Source organism: Chiloscyllium plagiosum, unplaced genomic scaffold (genome assembly GCF_037043375.1).
Source record: "Chiloscyllium plagiosum isolate Xiang-an unplaced genomic scaffold, Cpla_swu_hap1 HiC_scaffold_5, whole genome shotgun sequence".
Taxonomy (NCBI): Eukaryota; Metazoa; Chordata; class Chondrichthyes; order Orectolobiformes; family Hemiscylliidae; genus Chiloscyllium; species Chiloscyllium plagiosum.
Genome location: NW_028270143.1, coordinates 11571039 through 11589873, shown reverse-complemented (window position 1 = coordinate 11589873; position 18835 = coordinate 11571039). Strand labels below are relative to the sequence as shown.

The 18835-nt window shown below is 43.0% G+C and overlaps 1 protein-coding gene across 1 annotated transcript in view; it reads right to left on the bottom strand.

Annotated features, from left to right (window-relative positions):
* The window catches only part of LOC122549714 (antizyme inhibitor 2-like), an 88476-nt gene that overhangs the window by 30554 nt on the left and 39087 nt on the right, over positions 1 to 18835 (bottom strand). Inside the window, exons 5-7 of the mRNA XM_087986999.1 lie at positions 3495 to 3629; positions 1556 to 1637; positions 1006 to 1089 (exon numbers count right to left, since the gene is read on the bottom strand). Of these exons, the coding sequence (XP_087843125.1) occupies positions 1006 to 1089; positions 1556 to 1637; positions 3495 to 3629 (301 nt within the window). The remainder of the gene's footprint in view (positions 1 to 1005; positions 1090 to 1555; positions 1638 to 3494; positions 3630 to 18835) is intronic.

Below are 18835 nucleotides of genomic sequence, written 5' to 3'. Positions count from 1 at the left end.
AAATGATCTGACTTTCTGCTCAGTCACAGCCACCCCGCCCATCAAATGTAATACTTTTGGGAAGATGGAGCATCGTGCAGCCTGTTCCCTCACAAACCAATCACTAGCCAAATTAAATGTCTGTATACAGACCTGCTGGAATACAAAGTATGGCTGAGAAAGGTGCAACGAAGAAGGGCATAAGCCCTTCATCAGGAATGAGCCTCAATCTTATGCCCAAAATGTCTATTCTCCTGCTCCTTGGATGCTGTCCGACCTGCTGTGCTCTTCCAGCACCACACTCTCGACTCTGATCTCCAGCATCTGCAGTCCTCACTTTCTCCTCCATGTTAATAGGAGTTTGCTAACACTGAGGAGGTTTACAACGAGAGGGAAAACACCAAGCCATCAGAATACAGATTTTGCAAGCATTTGTTTTGATATTGTCAGATGTTTTGGTTCAGTTTGATGGAGACTTAATTGGGATTGGAAGTTTGTGCAGTTTATCCGAGACAAGAATCTTGTTCAAAGCAGTTAAAGAGAGTAAATGCCCCCAGTGAAAGAGTGCAGTTTGTGAATCATCCATTCCATCAGTGTTTGCTTAGAATTTTGCAATAATTAAAAGTTGAAGAAAGTTTAGTCTCTCAGTTGTGGGAGTATTCAAGGAAAAAGACTTCACAATCCACAGGGCAGGAAGTGAGAAGAAGCAGTTAAGTCAAATCTATAGATTGAATAGGAAGAAAAAGATTCTTGATGAAGTGTGAAGGGATGGTTAAAAGATTGGACTTTGTTTTGCTCTGTGTTTTGAATCTTTCCAATTTTATTGTGTTTGGATTGCTTGGTTTGTTAAATTTTATCTTTATTCTTTGTGTAATAAATTTCTGTTTTTTAGTTAAAATCACATCTGCAGCCTTATGTGCTTATGTTTCAATGAAAGCATGAACAAATATGAGCAATCAAGCCAGGTATCATTTTGGGGTCTGGCTTGTCCATCAGTAACATTAGCAGGGATCATAACTGTTCTACCTCTTCAAATGTAACTTTGTCTTCTCCAGTTCCTGGAAAACCACCTCCAATATCAAGTAAATACATCTGAAATCCAAGATGAATCTGTAAAATAGGGAAATAGGTATCCAATTTGGACATAATAAATAATGATCAAGCATCAGATTTTCTCTGGTTTCTCATGCAATTGTACACCACGGTTAATGGGGTTCACAATGTTGATTCATCACCTCCATATCAACCCTCATTGTTTGTAAATTTAGTGGATAGTTATTGCAGTTGGTTGCCCTTCCTGTTTTACCTCGGCTGGGTTCAGCAACTGCAATATAATCACCTGGATTTATCTTTAATGTAAAATTTACTGTTTTTATCTCAACCACCAAGTGTTGTAGTCTCAAAGTTCAAGAGGTTATGAAGTTTGATTTTATTTTATAATTGTAGCAAAAGGATAATTGTGAAATAAATGCACCGATTGCTAAAATGACACAAACTGTTTCTGGTTTCATCATAAACTTATCATTGAAAATTTCTTCTTGTTCATCTTTCAAATGAAACTCCAAGTAAAACATACCCCAATATCAAAGACAACACGTGCATCAGCTATAGCCTGAGCAAAAATCTTTGGATCAGTACAGCCACTTCCGACATGAAAACTGTGAAAAGAAGAGATATCATCAAGCTCCAACTGAAATCAAGGACTTTTAAAATTTGTTTCATGTGATGTATAGTTGCTGGCTTGGCCAGTATTTATTGCCCACCCCTAATTACCCAAGTGTTGACATGGGCTTGGAAACAAATGTAGGCCAAGTTAGGTAAACATGGCAGAGTTCCTTACCCAGATTTTGTGAATTAGATAGGTTTTGCAACAATCAATAGTGTTAAATTGTCAGTGTTAGACGAGCTTTTTTATCACAGATTTTTATTGACAGCAAACGTCACGCTCTGTCAGAGTGAGATTCAAATCTGTATATCCAGAACATTAGTAAGAAGTTCTGGATTACTTGTTCAGTGACTATGTCACACCTAAGGAATGTACAGACATTCATTTTCTATAAATGTGTTCAGCTTCAGCGCACAGTTTGACTGGAACTCTTAGCCACACATATCATTTTTAAACTCAAATGTAGCTTGAACCTGCCAGCAGTGCACACAAAGATGCCCATATTCCCATCTTTCAAAATATAGCACACTGTATTTGACCTTAATCTTCTCCATCTATTTCAGAATCCTACTTTCCTCGAACTACATAGGCTGCACATCAGAAATAGAGGGCTTCATTTTGCAGACAGAGTCCAGAACCAGACCACAAGTAGTTTTCTGGATCCAAGTTTGCTCATGGTCATTGTGCAGGAGGCACCCAATTACTGTTTCATCTCTTCAGTCATCACCCAGCTCAGGATGGCAGCCACATTCAATAGGCAAAAGCTTTATTGACAGACCCTATTAGATGGACCTCCATCAGCTGTCAATGTGGCTGTAGGTAGATTGATTAATAACTGAGTGTACAAGACCCTCATGCATGGCTTGCGGTCATGGAAGTGCAGATCAAAGAAGCAGCATAAACTTCCTCGAATTTATGTTAGGAGGAGTAAAAATTGCGAGAAATGTATTATTTCTGGAGAACAAGAGGAGGAAGCCATCCAGCCCAATTAGTAAGGCACACATGACTAAAGGATGTTAAAGGAGTGAGAGGTTACAGTGTGTGATCGGTATCTGCATTGAGTACAGGAAGTCCCTCAATTCCTCTCTGATATATCACAAACTGAGTAAGATGCTGGACCCAGTGACAGACATGAAGTAGCTGCATGATCTGAACCTCACCACCTGACAAAGGAGCAGTTCTCGGAAAGTTTGTGACTTACATAATCCTGTTGGACTGTAACCTGGTGTGATGTGATTTCTGACTTGGACTTCACTGAGCAGAATTGGATCTCAAAACAGCCATTGCTCAGGAAAGCTGAGGACATGTGTGACCATGTCAACCTCACCTGAGGGAAGGTCTCACTCTGCTGCAGCTTTTTGAGAACGTTGACTACTTGCTTGAATTAATACATGCAAATGTGTCTTGTGATGATCAGTTAGAGATTATTGCAGCCTTAAAGACTCTTGATCTTTATACAACAGGGATAAAGTGTATGCAGTACCTGCCAGAGGAGTGGGAATGGGCAGCTAAACTAACAATTTTAATGCTAAGAGAGAAAGAGTGTTTACCTGTAATTGGCTTCTTGCAATAGGGCCTCGTGTAACAAAGCAATAAAATAAATAATTTAGTAGCATTTGCACATCATCATTGTAAATGGTGCAAATCTTGTGATTGAAGCAACATCTTCCTACAAAGAGGGAATAATAACACTGATAAACTCTTACCTGGTGTCTGTAAAATCATAAAAGCGACCCAGTAAATTCAAGAGTACATACAGATAGACAATCAATGCTGGCTTTGCCAGCGATCCTCATTTCCCATGAAAAAGAATTAAGAATGAAAGAAAGCTAAAAAAAATGTGTCCTACCTAACACCAATGATGTCCAAATTCAAAGCCTTTGCATATTCCATTAGCAGTCTGCACTCACTTAGTGATGCTCCAAACTTTTCACTCAAAGGCGAATGGGATGTAAAATCGTTTACAGCAATGCGCAGAACCATTCTGAAACAGCAGTAGGAAAATGAATTTAGCATTCCTGAATAAAACAGAATTGCAAGAATTATCTCAAACATGGAGATCAAACCAAACTGAATGACAGTGTTTACCTACCATGCCTCTGTTATGTCTCTCATACGTGATTTCTGCTCATCTTACAATGTGCATTCCTGAACAACTTGCCTGTCTGACAAAATGTTGGCACCTCTTACATTTATGCCATGTTTAGAAAGCCACTGTCCACCTGGATGAGCACTGGCAATCCAAATTTGCGCAGCTCAAACAGATGCAGTGGTAACATGGCAGAGAAGAAATATTAAACTGGAGAGGGCTCAGAAAAGCTCACCAGGATGTTGCTGGGAATAGAGAGTTTGAGATATAACAATAGGCTGGATGAGATGGGAATTTTTTTCACTGGAGCTTTGGAGGTTGTGATTTAAGATCATAAGACACAAGAGCAGAAGTTAGGCCATTCAGCCCATTGATTGATCTCTGCCACTCAATCATGGCTGATAGGTTTCTCAACCCCACTCTCCCTATTTCTACCCATCACACTTGATCCCCTATCTATCTCAGGCTTAAATATACATAATGACCTGGCTTCCACAGTCTTCTGTGGCAGTGATTCACCATTCTCTGACGAAAGAAGTTTCTCCTCATCTCCATTCTAAAAGGTCTTACTTTTACTCTAAGGCTGTACCCTTAGGTCCTAGTCTCTCCTACCAAAGGAAGCATTTTCCCTGCATCCACTCTGTCCAGCATTCAGTATTGTGTAAGTTTCAATTAGATCCCCCCTCATCCTTCTATACTCCATCGAGAATAGACCCACAGTCCTCAAACGTTCCTCAGATGTTAAGCTTTTCATTCCTAGGACCATTCTCGTGAACATCCTTTGAACATGCTCCAGCGCCAGTACATTCTTTCTGAGATATGGCACCCAAAACTCCGCACAATATTCCAAACGTGGTCTGACCAGAGTGTTACAGAGCCTCAGCAAAGCATCCCTGCTTTTATATTCAAAACCTCATAAACTTAATGCCATCATTGCATTTGCCTTCCCAACTACTAACTCAACCTGCAAGTTTACGTTGAGAGAATCCTGGACCAGAACTCCCAACTCTCTTTGCACTTCACACTCTCAATTTTCTCCCCACTTAGAAAATATTGGGGATGCCTCTATTCTTCCTACCAAAGTGCATGACCTCACACTTTTCCATTGTTTACGCCATCTGCCACTTCTTTGCCCACTCTCCTAACTTGTCTAAATCCTTCTGCAACCTACCTGCCTCCTCAAAGCTACCTGTCCCTCTACACATCTTTGAATCTTTTGCAAACTTAGCCAGAATGTCTTCGGTTCCTTGATTTAGATCATTAATGCATAAAGTGAAAAGTTGTGGTCCCAACCCTGAACCTTGTCACTGGCTGCAATCCTGAGAAAGATCCCCTTATCTCTACTCTCTGCTTACTGCCAGACATCCAGGCTTCTCACCATGCTAGCACCTTGTCTCTTATACCATGAACCCTTATCTTACAGAGGAGCCTCCTAAACTGCATCATATTTTGGGCAGCACGGTGGCACAGTGGTTAGCACTGCTGCCTCATAGCGCCAGAGACCCGGGTTCATTTCCCGCCTCAGGCGACTCTCTGTGTGGAGTTTGCACATTCTCCCCGTGTCTGCGTGGGTCTCCTCTGGGTGCTCCGGTTTCCTCCCATAATCCAAAAAATGTGTAGGTTAGGTGAATTGGCCATGCTAAATTGCCCGTAGTGTTAGGTGAAGAGGTCAATGTAGGGGAATGGGTCTGGGTGGGTTATGCTTCGGCGGGGCGGTGTGGACTTGTTGGGCCAAAGGGCCTATTTCCACACTGTAAGTAATCTAGTCCAGATACATAACATGCATCGACGCTCCTTGGTCTGACATGCTCATTACTTCCTCAAGTTATGGTCCTGTTACGCAACCATCTGATGAAGAGACAGCACCTCAAAAGCTAGTGCTTCCAACTAAACCTGTTGGAATATAACCTAGTGTTGTGTGAATTTTATCTTTGTCCACCCTTGTCCACCACCGGCATCTCCAAATCAAAGAATTCTATCAGATTTGTCAGGCATGATCTCCCCTTGATGAAACCATGCAGAATTTGCCCAATTTTACCATATACTTCCAAGTATTCAGAAATCTCATCTTTCACAATGAATTCCAGTATCTTACCTACAACCGAATTTAGGCTGATCGGTCTGTAATTTTCCACCTTTTGCCTTACCCCCTTTTTAAACAGGGTTGTAACGTTTACAATTTTCCAGTCCTCTGGGACCCTCTCTGATTCTAGCAATTTCTGAAAGATCACCACTAATACTTCCACTATCTCTTCAGCTATCTCCCTTAGAACTCTGGGGTGTAGTCCATTTGGTCCAGGTGATTTATCCACCTTCATGTCATTCAGTTTTTCTAGCACCTTCTCCTTGGTGATGGGCACCATACTCAGCTCTGTCTCCTCACTCTCTTGAATGCTTAGGATATTACTCATGTCTTCCACTGTGAAGACTGATGCAAAGTCTTTGGTACCTCAGCCATTTCCTTGTTTCCCACTAATATGTCTCCAGCATCATATCCAGCGATCCAATGTCCATTTTTGCCTCTCTTTTGGCATTTATATATCTAAAGAAACTCTTACAATCTTCCTTTATATTACTGGCTAGCTTACCCTCATATTTAATCGTCTCCCTCTTTTTTTTGTTGCTGTGTTGGTCTTTGTAAGCTTCCCAATCTTCTGGTTTCCTGTTGCCCTTTGCAATAATGTATGCTTTCTCGTTTGGTTTCACGCTCTCCCTGACGTCCCATGTCAGCCATGGTTGCTTCATCCTCCCTGTACCATGCTTCTTTTTCATGGGGATGAATTTCTGCTGTGTCTCCTGAATTACTCCCAGAAACACCTCTCATTGCTATTCCACTGTCTTTCCTGCTTGGCTCCTCTCCCAGTCAATTTTACCCAGCTCCTCCCTCATACCTCTATAACTGCCCTTATTCAGCTTTAATATCGTTATCTCTGATTCTATCTTCTCCCTCTCAAATTGCATCGTAAATTCAATTATTATCACTGCCTCCTAAGGGTTCCTTCAACTTCCACTCCCTTATCAGGTCTGCCTCATTGCACAACACTAAATCTAGTATTGCCTGTGTCCTGTATGGCCCCACCAAAAATTGCTCAAAACCAATCTCATAGATATTCCCCAAATTCCTTTTCTTGCAATCCAATACCAACCTGATTTTCCCAGTCCACCTGCATATTGAAATCCCCTAAGATTACTGTAACTTTGTCTTTCCTACACATCTTTTCTATCTCTTGGTGTGTCTTGCGCCCCAGCTCCTGACTACTGTTTGGAGGCCTGTACATAACTCCAACTATGTTTTTTTTTAACTTTTGCAGTTCCTCAGTTCTACCCACACAGATTCTGCACCATCTGACCCTACTTCATTTCTTACGATTGATTTAATTTCATTTCTTACTAATAAGGCAACCCCACCCGGCTGTCCACCAGCCTATCTTTCTGATAGGATGTATATCCTTGAATATTCCGCTCCCAATCCTGATCTCTTGCAGCCACATCATACTTGCCAATTTCGAACCATGCCACAAGCTCATTTAGCTTAATCCTTATACTGCGTTCACTCAGAGAAAACACATAGAACATAGAACAGTACAGCCCTTCAGCCCTTGATGTTGCGCCTGCCTTTTATCCTACTCTAAGGATACCTACATACCCTTCATTGTACAATCTTCCATATGCCTATCCAAAAGTTGCATAAATGTCCCTAATGCATCTGACTTGACTACCACTGCTGGCAGTGCATTCCACACACTCACCACACTCTGTGTAAAGAACCTACCTCTGACATCTCCCCTAAACCTTCCTCCAATTACCTTTAAGTTATGACAGACACTTCCTTCATGGGAAAAAAGCCTTTGGCTATCCACTCTATCTCTGCCTCTCAACATCTTGTACACCTCTCATCTTTCTTTTCTCCAATGAGAGCAGCCCTAGCTCCTCAACCTTTCTTCATGAGACATGCCCTCCAGTCCAGTCAGCATCCTGGTAAATCTCCTCTGCACCCTCTCTAATAGGTCCACATCTTGCCTATGATGAGGTGATCAGATCTGAACACAATATTCCACGTGTGGTCTAACCAAGGCTCAAAAGAGCTGTAGCATAACCTCACAGCTTATAAACTCAATCCCCCTCTAATGAAAGCCAACACACCATACACCTTCTTAACAACCTTATCAACTTGGGTGGCAACTTTGAAGGATCTATTGACATGGACCCCAAGATCCGTCTGTTCCTCCAGACTGCCAAGAATCCTGCCTTTAACCCTGTAATCTGCATTCACATTTGACCTTCCAGAGAGAATTACTTCACACCTTTGCAGGTTGAACTCCATCTGCCACTTATCAGCCCAGTTCTGCATCCTGTCAATGTCCTGTTGCAATCAGCAACAACCCTTCACACTACACACAATTCCACCAACATTTATGCCATTGGCAAACTTACTAACCCACCCTTCAACTTCCTCGTCCAAGTCATTTATAAAAATCACAAAGAGCAGAGGTCCCAGAACCCATCCCTGCAGAACACCCTGGTCACTGAGCTACAGGCAGAATACTTGCCATCCAGCACAACCCTCTGTCATCTGTAGACCAGCCATTCTGTATCCAGACAGCCAGATTTCCCTGTCTCTTATCAAACTATGGTTTTCCAAGTAATCATAAATCCTGTCTCTCAGAATCCCCTCCAATACTTTGCCCACCACTGACGTAAAACTGACTGATCTGTAATACCCAGAATTATCCGTAATCCCTTTGTTGAACAAGCATTGCCACCCTCCCGTCATCTGGTATGTCTCCAGTGGACAGTGAAGACGCAAAGATCATCATCCAAGGCGCAGCAATCTCTTACCTCACTTCCTGTCGTAACCAAGAATATATCCCTTCTGATCCAGGGGATTTATCTATTCAGATGTTTTTCTAAATTGTCAGCACATCTCCCTTCCAAACATCAACCTGTTCTGGCATATCAGTCTGTTTCACGCTATCCTTAGAAAAGTCAAGGTCCCTCTCAGTAGTGAATACTGAGCAAAGTATTCATTAAGGACCTCTCTACTTTCTCTAACTCCAAGTGCAAGTTCCCTCCACTATGCCTGATCAGTCCTGCCCTCACTCTGGCCATCCCTTGTTCTTCACATAAGTGTAGAACGCCTTAGGGTTTTCCTTCATCCTACCTGCTAAAGCATTTTCATGCCCCGTTCTAGATCTTCTGAGTCTACTCTTCATTTCCTCCCTGCAATCCCCATTCCTGTCCACACGGGGAGCAAAGCTCTTGACCTGTTGAACAAGGACAGGGGAGGACTCACCTGCACCTCCATCTCTTGGACCCCTCTACCTGTCTCACTCACAGCCACACCCTCCTGTCCTTGATCATAGGCCAATTTGGAGTTAGTTAGTCTAAGGGGTGTGACTGTCTCCTGAAACACAACATCCAGGTAACTCCTTGATCTGTCACAATTTTTAAGGTCAGACCCCAGCTGATCGACTCTGAGCAGGAGTTCTTCCGGCAACCAAGATTCACTGGAGAGCTGGTCACTGGAAACTTCAAATGGGGTCCACCAGCTCCCACATCATGCAGAAACAACACATCACCTGACCCTCCATCATTTTTTTATTTGGGAATCTTTAAAAAGAACTTATCTGTTTTTATATCTCTACAAGGGTGACTTTGTAGAGGTTTATAAAATCATGAGGGACGTAGCTCAGATGACTACCAAACATGTTTTCCCCAGATTGGGGAGTTCAAAACTAAGGAGCGTATTTTTAAGGTGATGGAGAAATATTTAAAAAGACATGAGGGGTAACTTTTTTGACACAGAGAGTGGTTAGTATGTGAGATGAACTGTCAGAGGAATGGTAAATGCAGGTACAGTCAGAAACATTAAAAGACATTTGGTTAAGTACATGAATTGGAAAGGTTTGGAGGGAAATGGGCCAGTTGCAGGCAGGTGGAATTAGTTTAGTTTAGGAACATAGTCAGCATGGACTGGCTGGACTGAAGGATCTGTTTCTCTGCTGTATGAGTCTATGGCACTCTGTGTAGAACATCAATACTTCTTGATCTTTTCGGGAATGGAGAAACAGAGTGGTTGGATATATATCAGACTTTCTGGATTCTTGTGGTGCAGAGAGGCATTGGCTACTTGCAACTGTCTCTGCACGTTCCAGCTAAATGGGGAGAGGTAGAGGAACGAAGGCTTACGATTCTAGCAAAGTGCAGCTGATGAGTAACTATCCAATAAATTCATGATTTGCTGGGTTGCCACCATCCAGGAAACTGTTTGTCCTGAAATCTATGCCACCTAATTTTGATATGTTCATATTCATCTGTGGCAATTTCCCCAGGTGGTTTACTCTCCTGTATCCTGGGAGCTGGCATGTATCTCCCTACCCCAATACTGCATGCACCAAGCCCATGCCACCCTCACTGCTAATTTAAGTTTGCAAAACTTACTGTCTCTCCAACTTGCTGTTCTTACAGGTTCATCAAGCACTGCCCACCCTCATCACGCTTCTCTCATTTCCTTCCCTTTACTTCCCCCTCATCCAGCTCTGCCAGCATTGCCCCTGCTGGCAGAGCTGGATGAGGGGAGAGTAAAGGGAAGGGTGGATCCCATTGTGGTTCCCAGTGACCAGCTCCTCTCACACCCCAGCATCTCACCATGCTCAAGTTTGCCAAATTCTCCAGCCTTCCTTCTCTCATATGTCTGCCACTCAGCCCCACTATCAATCCATGCACATGCTGACATATCAATTTCAATGCCAAGGAGACCTTTAAATTATTTGTCACCTTGAGCATGTCATGTCAGTGAATTTTACTCGGAATCTGGAGGCCACCTTGGAACAGGAGAAAGAGGAGGCGGGGACGGCTTCAGGAGCAGGCATTCACTCCCGACAGACTGTTCAAGAGGGCTTGTGGAAACTCTGCTCCTCGTGTAATAACTTCCCTTTGCCACTCTCACTCCATCCTTTTACTGTTTTGATGCCTGTAAATTTCCTTGCATGTTGGCTGCCAGTGGCTTCTCAAATCTTTTCTTTGCTGTTCTTGCAATATTATACTGTTTCCTTATATTTCTATACTCAATGATAGTGGAGTATCACATTAAGTTCATATTCCCAGTTTAGAGAGAAAGTTGAACAGTCAAACTGAACTTTCACTCCTAAACAGAAAGTTTTCATACAGACTTTAAGGGATGTGATCTGATTATTTGCACTCCACTGTTCAGTAGCAAAAGTCAAGAATGACTATTTAACAAGTATCATAACTTGCAATTACATAGTGCCTTTCAAAGCAGCAAATATCTCAAATCATAGAATCCCTGCAGTGTGGAAACAGGCCCTTTGGCCCATCAAGTCCACACCCACTTCTGAAGAATAACCCACCCAGATCTATTATCCTACCCTTTTTTTCCTATAGTTACCTCTGACTAATGCACCTAACCTACACATCCATGAACAAGCTAGCATGACCAATTCAACTAACCTGCACATCTTTGGATTGTGGGAGGAAACCAGAGCATGCAGACACAGGGATAATATGCAAACTCCACACAGATGTTCACCTGAGGCACACAGACATTCACCTGAGGCTGGAATCGAACCTGGATCCCTGGCACTGTGAGCAGCAGTGCTAACAACTGAGCTACCATACGACCCCAGTGCGGAGGATTTGTAGTGGAAGATTTTGGTGAAATGTCAGAAAGCATTTTGAGAAGGGTTTACGAAGAGGGGGAATGTCGTGAGGCATAGAGTTTACAAGATAGAGTTCTAGAAAATGGAGCATGACAACTTATGTTTTCTGCCATTTGTGACAGGGAATACAGAGAACTGTGCCTAAGAGATTGGAATTGGAGACGTGAAATCTAGTGTGACCTGGATTTTTTCATTTGCAGTTCAAAATTATGATATAGGAGCAGAATTAGGATGTTCAGCCCATCTTGTCTCCTCCATCTTTTATTCATGACTGGTATGATTCTGAACCACATCACCATGCCTTCTTCCCGTAGCCTTTGATCCCCTTACTAATCAATAACCAATCTATCTCTGTCTCAAATACACTCAATGACTTGGTGTCTACATCCTGCTGCAGCAATAAGTTGCACAGATTCACCACCACGTGGCTGAAGTAGTTCCTCTTCATGTCAGTTCTAAGGGTCATCCCTTCACTCTGAGGTCATGCCCGTGAGTCTTAGCCTCTCCTACTAATGGAAACATCTCCACATCTAGTCTATCCAGGCCTCTCTATAAGTTTAAATGCGATTTCTCCCCCTCCCGCCCTCATCCTTCTAAACTCTATGAAGTACAGACCAAGAGTCTTCAACTACGGCTCACACGACTTGCCTTTCAACCGCAGGATCATTCTTGTAACTTCCCTCTGGATCTTCTCAAATGCCAGCACATCCTTCCTTAGATACAGGGCCTGAAATGGCTCACAATATTCCAAATTTGTGGTCTGACCACAACCTCAGCAATACATTTCTGCTTTTATATTCTAGCCCTCTCGAAGTGAATCCAAACATTATATTTGTCTCCTAACTGCCAAATGAATATAAGTGTTAACCTGAAGAGAATCCTGAACTAGGACTAGCAAAGCCCATTGTTCTCTAGTTTGTCCTCATTTAGAAACCACAGTGTATAACCTCAAACTTACCCACATTGTCTTCCATCTGCCACTTCTTCACCCACATGCCTAGCCTGTCCAAGTTCTCTTGCAATGCCCCTGCCTCTTCAAGATGACCTAACCTCTAACTGACTTTATATTATCTGCAAATATAGTGACAATGCCCTCAATTCCTTTGTCCAGATCATGAGTGTATAATGTGAATAGTTGTGCCAACACATACTGCTGTAGAACTCCACTTGTCACCGGATGCCGTCTTGAATAAGACCTCTTTATCCCCACTCCCTGCCTTTTGCCATTCAGACAATCTTCTGTCTATTCCAGTATCATACCCCTCACACCATGGGCTGTTATCTTATTTAGCATCCTCCTGTGTAGCACCTTGTCAGTGCGGTGAGTGAGTTCATAGTCCTGAACAAAGTTTCTCACGCATTCTTTAGTTTTCATCTATTTTAATTATGCAACTGAGCTGTTGTGTACAATTTACAGGGAACCCTGTGATGGGAAGACAGAAGTCCTCAGCAATGGTGAGACCTCCCATATTATATGCCTCTGGGAGTCTGCCTAATGCCTAGCTGCATTGCATGCCTAATGCTGGAAGCCAGGCACCACCTCTTCAACTGCCTTGCTTGACCCTGAATTTAACAATGCTGTAGATAAAAGGCAAAGCAGCTGCTGCTTCTAGGTCAGAGATCTGGAGGTGCTGGAGAGGAGGGCTATCCTTGTTTCTGCAGACCGATAAGGAAACCATGTCAACAGACCCAGCCAGGCTGGACCCAAACAGCAGCATGTGTCAGTGAGAACATCACTGATGTCTTGCCCTCTCTGAGGGTATCTTCTCTTTAACTCTGCCAATGCACATCTTAATTGGTTTGGCCAGAGAAGAGCCCAGTCACTCATTTGGATATTGGGACAGTCCAGCAGGCAATCGACCCACTCAGTCTCATTGTGATGTGCTGTGCAACTCTACCATTACCACCAGTATTAAGCCATTCTAAAAATGCACAATCTTTCATGCATCTTCTACAACTAAACTCCCTTACTCAAGCAGCACTGCCATTCAGTGAACTGCTGCTTAGATGAGGCCTGCACTGAACAACCTCAGCTCTGGCTCCACTTCAGGAAGCTGATGAACCATCAGAGGATGCACTGGGAAGGCTTTCACCTACATCCTCCAAAAGCTCAGCGAATTTCATCTCATCTTTGTAGATAAGTCCAGTCAACACAATCTGGTGATTACACCATTGATATCTCTCAGCAGCTGGTCAAGGAAGGTCTCTGACAGTCACAGACTGCCAGAGGATTGGTAGCTGCTCAGCAACAGGCAGAAGACACGCCCTTGTCCTTCCCAGAAATGGCTTGGTCAAAGTACAGTGCCAGGCACAGGTAGATCAAGTGGTTTTAGCAAAGGTACTCAGTAAACCGAATGAAGACTGGAAGAGTCTATCAATGTTATCAGTGCTGTGCTGGCTCTGTCATGCAGACACCTTGCTGTCTCCAGGAATTGGTTGGTGGCCAGCATGAAGACCCAGGACCAGAAGCATCTGCCAATATGAACATAGACTTTCATTCCACAATGCTAGCTGTGAGTGCTCAGCATTGATAACAAGGCAAGAGGGAGAGGAGGAACCTTGACCTCACTCCAGGAGCACCTTCCGCTTGGAGACAGAGTGATACTAGCTGACACTCACAGTGAGGAGGAGTGACAGACAGATCTCCCAGGGGCTTCTTCTTGGCTACTGCACCTCCCTCTTGCTGCTGTTTCTATAGTCTACATACCAACAAGGATGTGCCTATAACTGGCCAGGAGACTGTTAGCATGCCTGGGCCATCTCGGCTGAAAGGTATTGGTGGATGACCTCTAATATCATCAAGTTCAATAGGGTCAACCACAGAGGAAACTCCCTCCGTGCTGGTACACATGAGAGCATTCACGCCAACTAGTCCACACCAGTAGAATTGAAGTTGGCCTTTGAACCCTGTCCTTATGTATTCTTCAAAGTGAAAAACACAATGTCTCAATATTTTGGAAATATATTCTGCAGGAAATGGCTTGCTGTTTAGCTTATTGAGCTTGTAGTCTCAAGACCACAGACTAGTCTGCTTTGGATTTCCTCTTTCACCTTTGAAGGAACATTGTTGGAAATTCCTTTCACATCCACAGGTGTGACATTTTGTGGGTATCTCTCTCTGCAGACAGCTACGTATTTTACATCTACAGCCATTTTTGGCTGTACCGGCCCTCTTTTAAAAACATATTTGGAATTACAATTGAAAAATATCCCCAGCACTTCAGGGCTGTGATCCATGGTCATGACAGTTGCTGAGCATTGCTTATCTCTCATATAGACTGCAGGAAGCTTCAAATGTCAGGTATCCTTAAATACTGACATTGAGGACAGCAGCCAAGGTGTTCAATTTTCATGTAGAAATCATGGAAGCTAAACACAATCAGTGGAGACTTTACTGGGGCTTAGCCTGACATATCAACATATACACACACCTCATGAGTGAGAATACAGAATCAGTAATGATTCTACACATATCTGCAGTGGAGAGTATATTTTCTGTCACAGTTTTTCAAGGCAGACCACTGGCATTCAAGGTTGGGAGATGTATTATGGGCAGTTCACAGATCCATTCACCTCAGTACAATTGTCAGCCAAGAGCAACTGCACAAGCTGCTGCATCTGACAGGTTTAACACTGCCCTGGAGAATGCTCAAGCATTTCAAATTTAGCAGTCTACACAAGATGTAAAATCTGAAGGGTTACTGATGATGCAAGAGACAAAACAAGATTTCTCAGGATTGCTGAGAACCGGGCTGGCAATGATTCTTGAAATGATACTCAAATCTCATAGCCAAACAGATGTAAGAGCTACATATACAGATCCATGCAATGTTATTGAACTGTCTTACTACTTTTCCATAATGTTCATGCAATGCATCCATGTGCGGATATCTGAAAGAAGGATCAGATGAGTGGTTCATGTACTCAATCAGATGGATGTCAAGGCATTTATTCAGCAACATGAAAGGTCAAAGACGGCTAAATAATAACAGCAAGGATCTCAGTGCTTGGGCTGCTTTACTCTCTTCAACAAATGAGAAGAACTTGAACAGCCTGGGGATCTCTGGTAAATGAAGTTCACCTCCATTATCCTGACTTTGGTCTACATCCTACCCAATGCCATAGTGAAGAGTTCACTTGATAAAATATACAATGCTGCAAATAGTCTTGAGATGGAATTGCTTGAAGCCTTGTTCATTGTAGTCAGTGACTTCAACCAGACCAACCTGAGGAATGTGCTACTAAAATTCCACCAACACCTCTCCTGTCCTACCAGTCATCCAAACATCCTTGACCATTGCTTCACAACCATAAAAGATGCCTACCCTCTATTTCCTGTCCGCATTTTGGAAAATCAGAACACAATGCTGTGCTCTTCCTCCTGACTTACAAGCAGAAATTAAAGCCTGAGGACACAGTACAGAGAGTATTGTAGTGCAGATCTGAGGAAACAGAAGGGCTTCTATGGGACTGCTTAGAGTCAGTGGACTGGGCCAAAATCAAGAATTCAGTGGCCAACCTAAACGAGTATGCCATTGCTGTTACAGAATTCATTAGTCAGGGTGTAGATGACTGGATGCTGAATTTGTTAATTCAGACATTATTTGGATTAACCTGAATATTTACATCCAGGTACAATGTTCATAAGTCCATCAGGAATGCCAAGAGGCAATAACAAACTAAGCTTGAGATCAAGACTAACCACGTGGACACCGACCATTTTGTGCCTAGGCTTATGCATCATTGCAGCTACAAAGCAAAATTAAACAGAATGATGGGCATCAGTTCATCCCTACCTGAATGCATTCTACGCTCACTTTGAACTTAAAGACAGTGAAACGATGTCACCTGTCCCTCCAACCTTGGATGCACCTGTTCCTATTAGATTGGCCTTCTTCAGGGTGAACCCAGGGAAAGTGACCAACCCAGATGAGGTGCCCACTGTGCACTCAGGTCTTGTGTGGACCAGCTGGCTGGAGTATTCACAGACATCTTCAACCTTTCCGTAATACGATCCTTAGTAAATCCTCACCTGCTTCAAGAAGACAACCATAATCCCAGTGCCAAAAAAAATCATACAGCATGTCTCAATTACTCCCTCAATATTGCTCTGACATGCATAATTATGGAGTGTTTTGAGATGTTGGTCATGGCTCGCATCAACCCCAATCTCCCAGATCAGCTTGATGCTTTGCAATTTACCTATTGGCGCAACAGGTCCACGGCAGACATTATCTCCCTGCCCTTACACTCATCCCTGGAACATCTGGAGATCAAGGATACCTATGTTAAGCATCAACTAATTGACTACAATTCCATAATCAATACCATAATTCCAAACAAACTCACTTCCAAACTTCTTGTAATTGGATTCTCAACTTCCGACCAACAGACCTCAGCCAATAAGGAGAGGCGACAACACCTCCTCCCAAATAATCTTCAACACCGATGTCTGTTAACAAGACTGTGTACTCAGCACTTTACTATTTTCCTTATGTACACAGGACTGGGCAAATTCTGCACCAACTCCATTTACAAGTTTGCTGACAACACCATCATTGTAGGTTGGATCTCAAACATCGAAGAGACCAAGTACAGCATGTAAATAGATTGCTAAACAGCATTGTGAAAAAAACACCAATTTCTCCATCAATGTCTGTAAAATAAGGGAACTGGTCACTGACTTCAGGAAGCGGAGTGGAGGGCATGCCTCTGTGTGCATCAATGGTGCTGAGATGAAGGTGGTTAAGAGCATCAAGTTCCTGGGAGAAACCATCACCAACAATCTGTCTTTGTCCACGTACATTGACACATGATCCAGAAAGCACAGCAATGTCTCTACTTCCTCAGGAGCTTAAGGAAATTCGCAGGTACATAACGACTCTTACAAATTTTTATAGGTACACTATAGAAAGTATCCTGCCTGGACACGTCACAGCATGGTATAGCAACTGCTCTTCCCGAGACTGAAAGAAACTACAGAGCGTTGTTTCAATCCATCACACAAACCAACCTCCTATCCACTGACTTCATCTATACTGCCCACTGCATTGCCAAACCAAACAGCATAATCAAAGATCCCCCGGCATCCGCTTATACACTCTTCAACCCTCTTCCATCAGACAGAAAATATAAAAGCTTTGTTCACATTTCAAAAGATTTAAGAACGGCTTCCTCTCTGCTGTTATCTAACTTTTGAATGGACATCTTTAAAGTTAAGTTACAGGCATTGTGTCAAAGAGATGTACAGCATGGAAACAGACCCTTCGGTCCAACTCATCCATGCTGACCAGATATCCTAACCCAATCTCCTCCCATTTGCCAGCACTTGGCCCATATCCTTCTAAACCCTTCATATTCATTTACCCATGCAGTCACCTTTTAAATGCTGTAATTATACTAGCCTCCATCACTTCCTCTGGCAGCTCATTCCATACATGCACCACCCGCTGCGTGGAAAAATTGCTCCTTAGGTCCCATTTATATCTTTCCCTTCTCACCACAAGCCTATGCCCTGTAGTTCTGGACACCCCCATCCCAGGGAAAATACTTTGTTAATTTATCCTATCCATGTCCCTCATGATTTTATAAACCTCGATAAGGTCTCCCCTCAGCTTCTGACACAACAGGGAAAAAAGCACCAGCCTATTCAGCCTCTCCCTTTAGATTAAATCCTCCAATCCTGGCAACAACCTTGCAGACCATTTCTGAACCCTTTGGGAAGGAGACCAGAATTGCATGCAGTATTCCAAAAGTGGCCTAACCAATATCTTGTACAGCTCGAACATGGCCTCCCATTGCTGTGACCAGTACAGGAGAGCATACCAAATGCCCTCTTCACTATCTTATCTACCTGGGACTTCACTTTCCATAAGCTATGAACCTGCACTCCTAAGCTTCTTTGTTCAGCAACACTCCCCAGGACCTTATCATCAAGTGTACAAGTCCTGCTCTGATTTGCTTTTCCAAAATGCAGCACCTTGCATTTATCTAAAATGAACTCCATATGCCACTCCTCAGCCCATTGGCCCATCTGATCAAGATCCCATTGTACTCTGAGGTAACCTTCTTCGTTTTCTGTAAGTGAGTGATCCTGGTGTCACATAGAAATATGTCCATCTTCTGTCTGACTGTTTAGTACTCCCCACAGTCACAAGCTGCTTTCGTTTCCATCTGTTCCAAAAAGCTCCAATCCACAGAGAGAGGTTAGAAGCCTGTAACTGAGCTCCAAAGACCTCGTGCACCAATATGTAATGTGACCTCCATAGAGATTGTCAGCCTATAGGCTCGTGCTGACGTCAGTGTGCTCTAAGAAAATAATATGAAGTGGATAGTCTGGCAACTTTCAAAGAAGCACTGAAGTTGTGAGTGCTAAGAAGACAAAGTAGGAGACAGTAAATACATGACCATTTCAATTAGAAA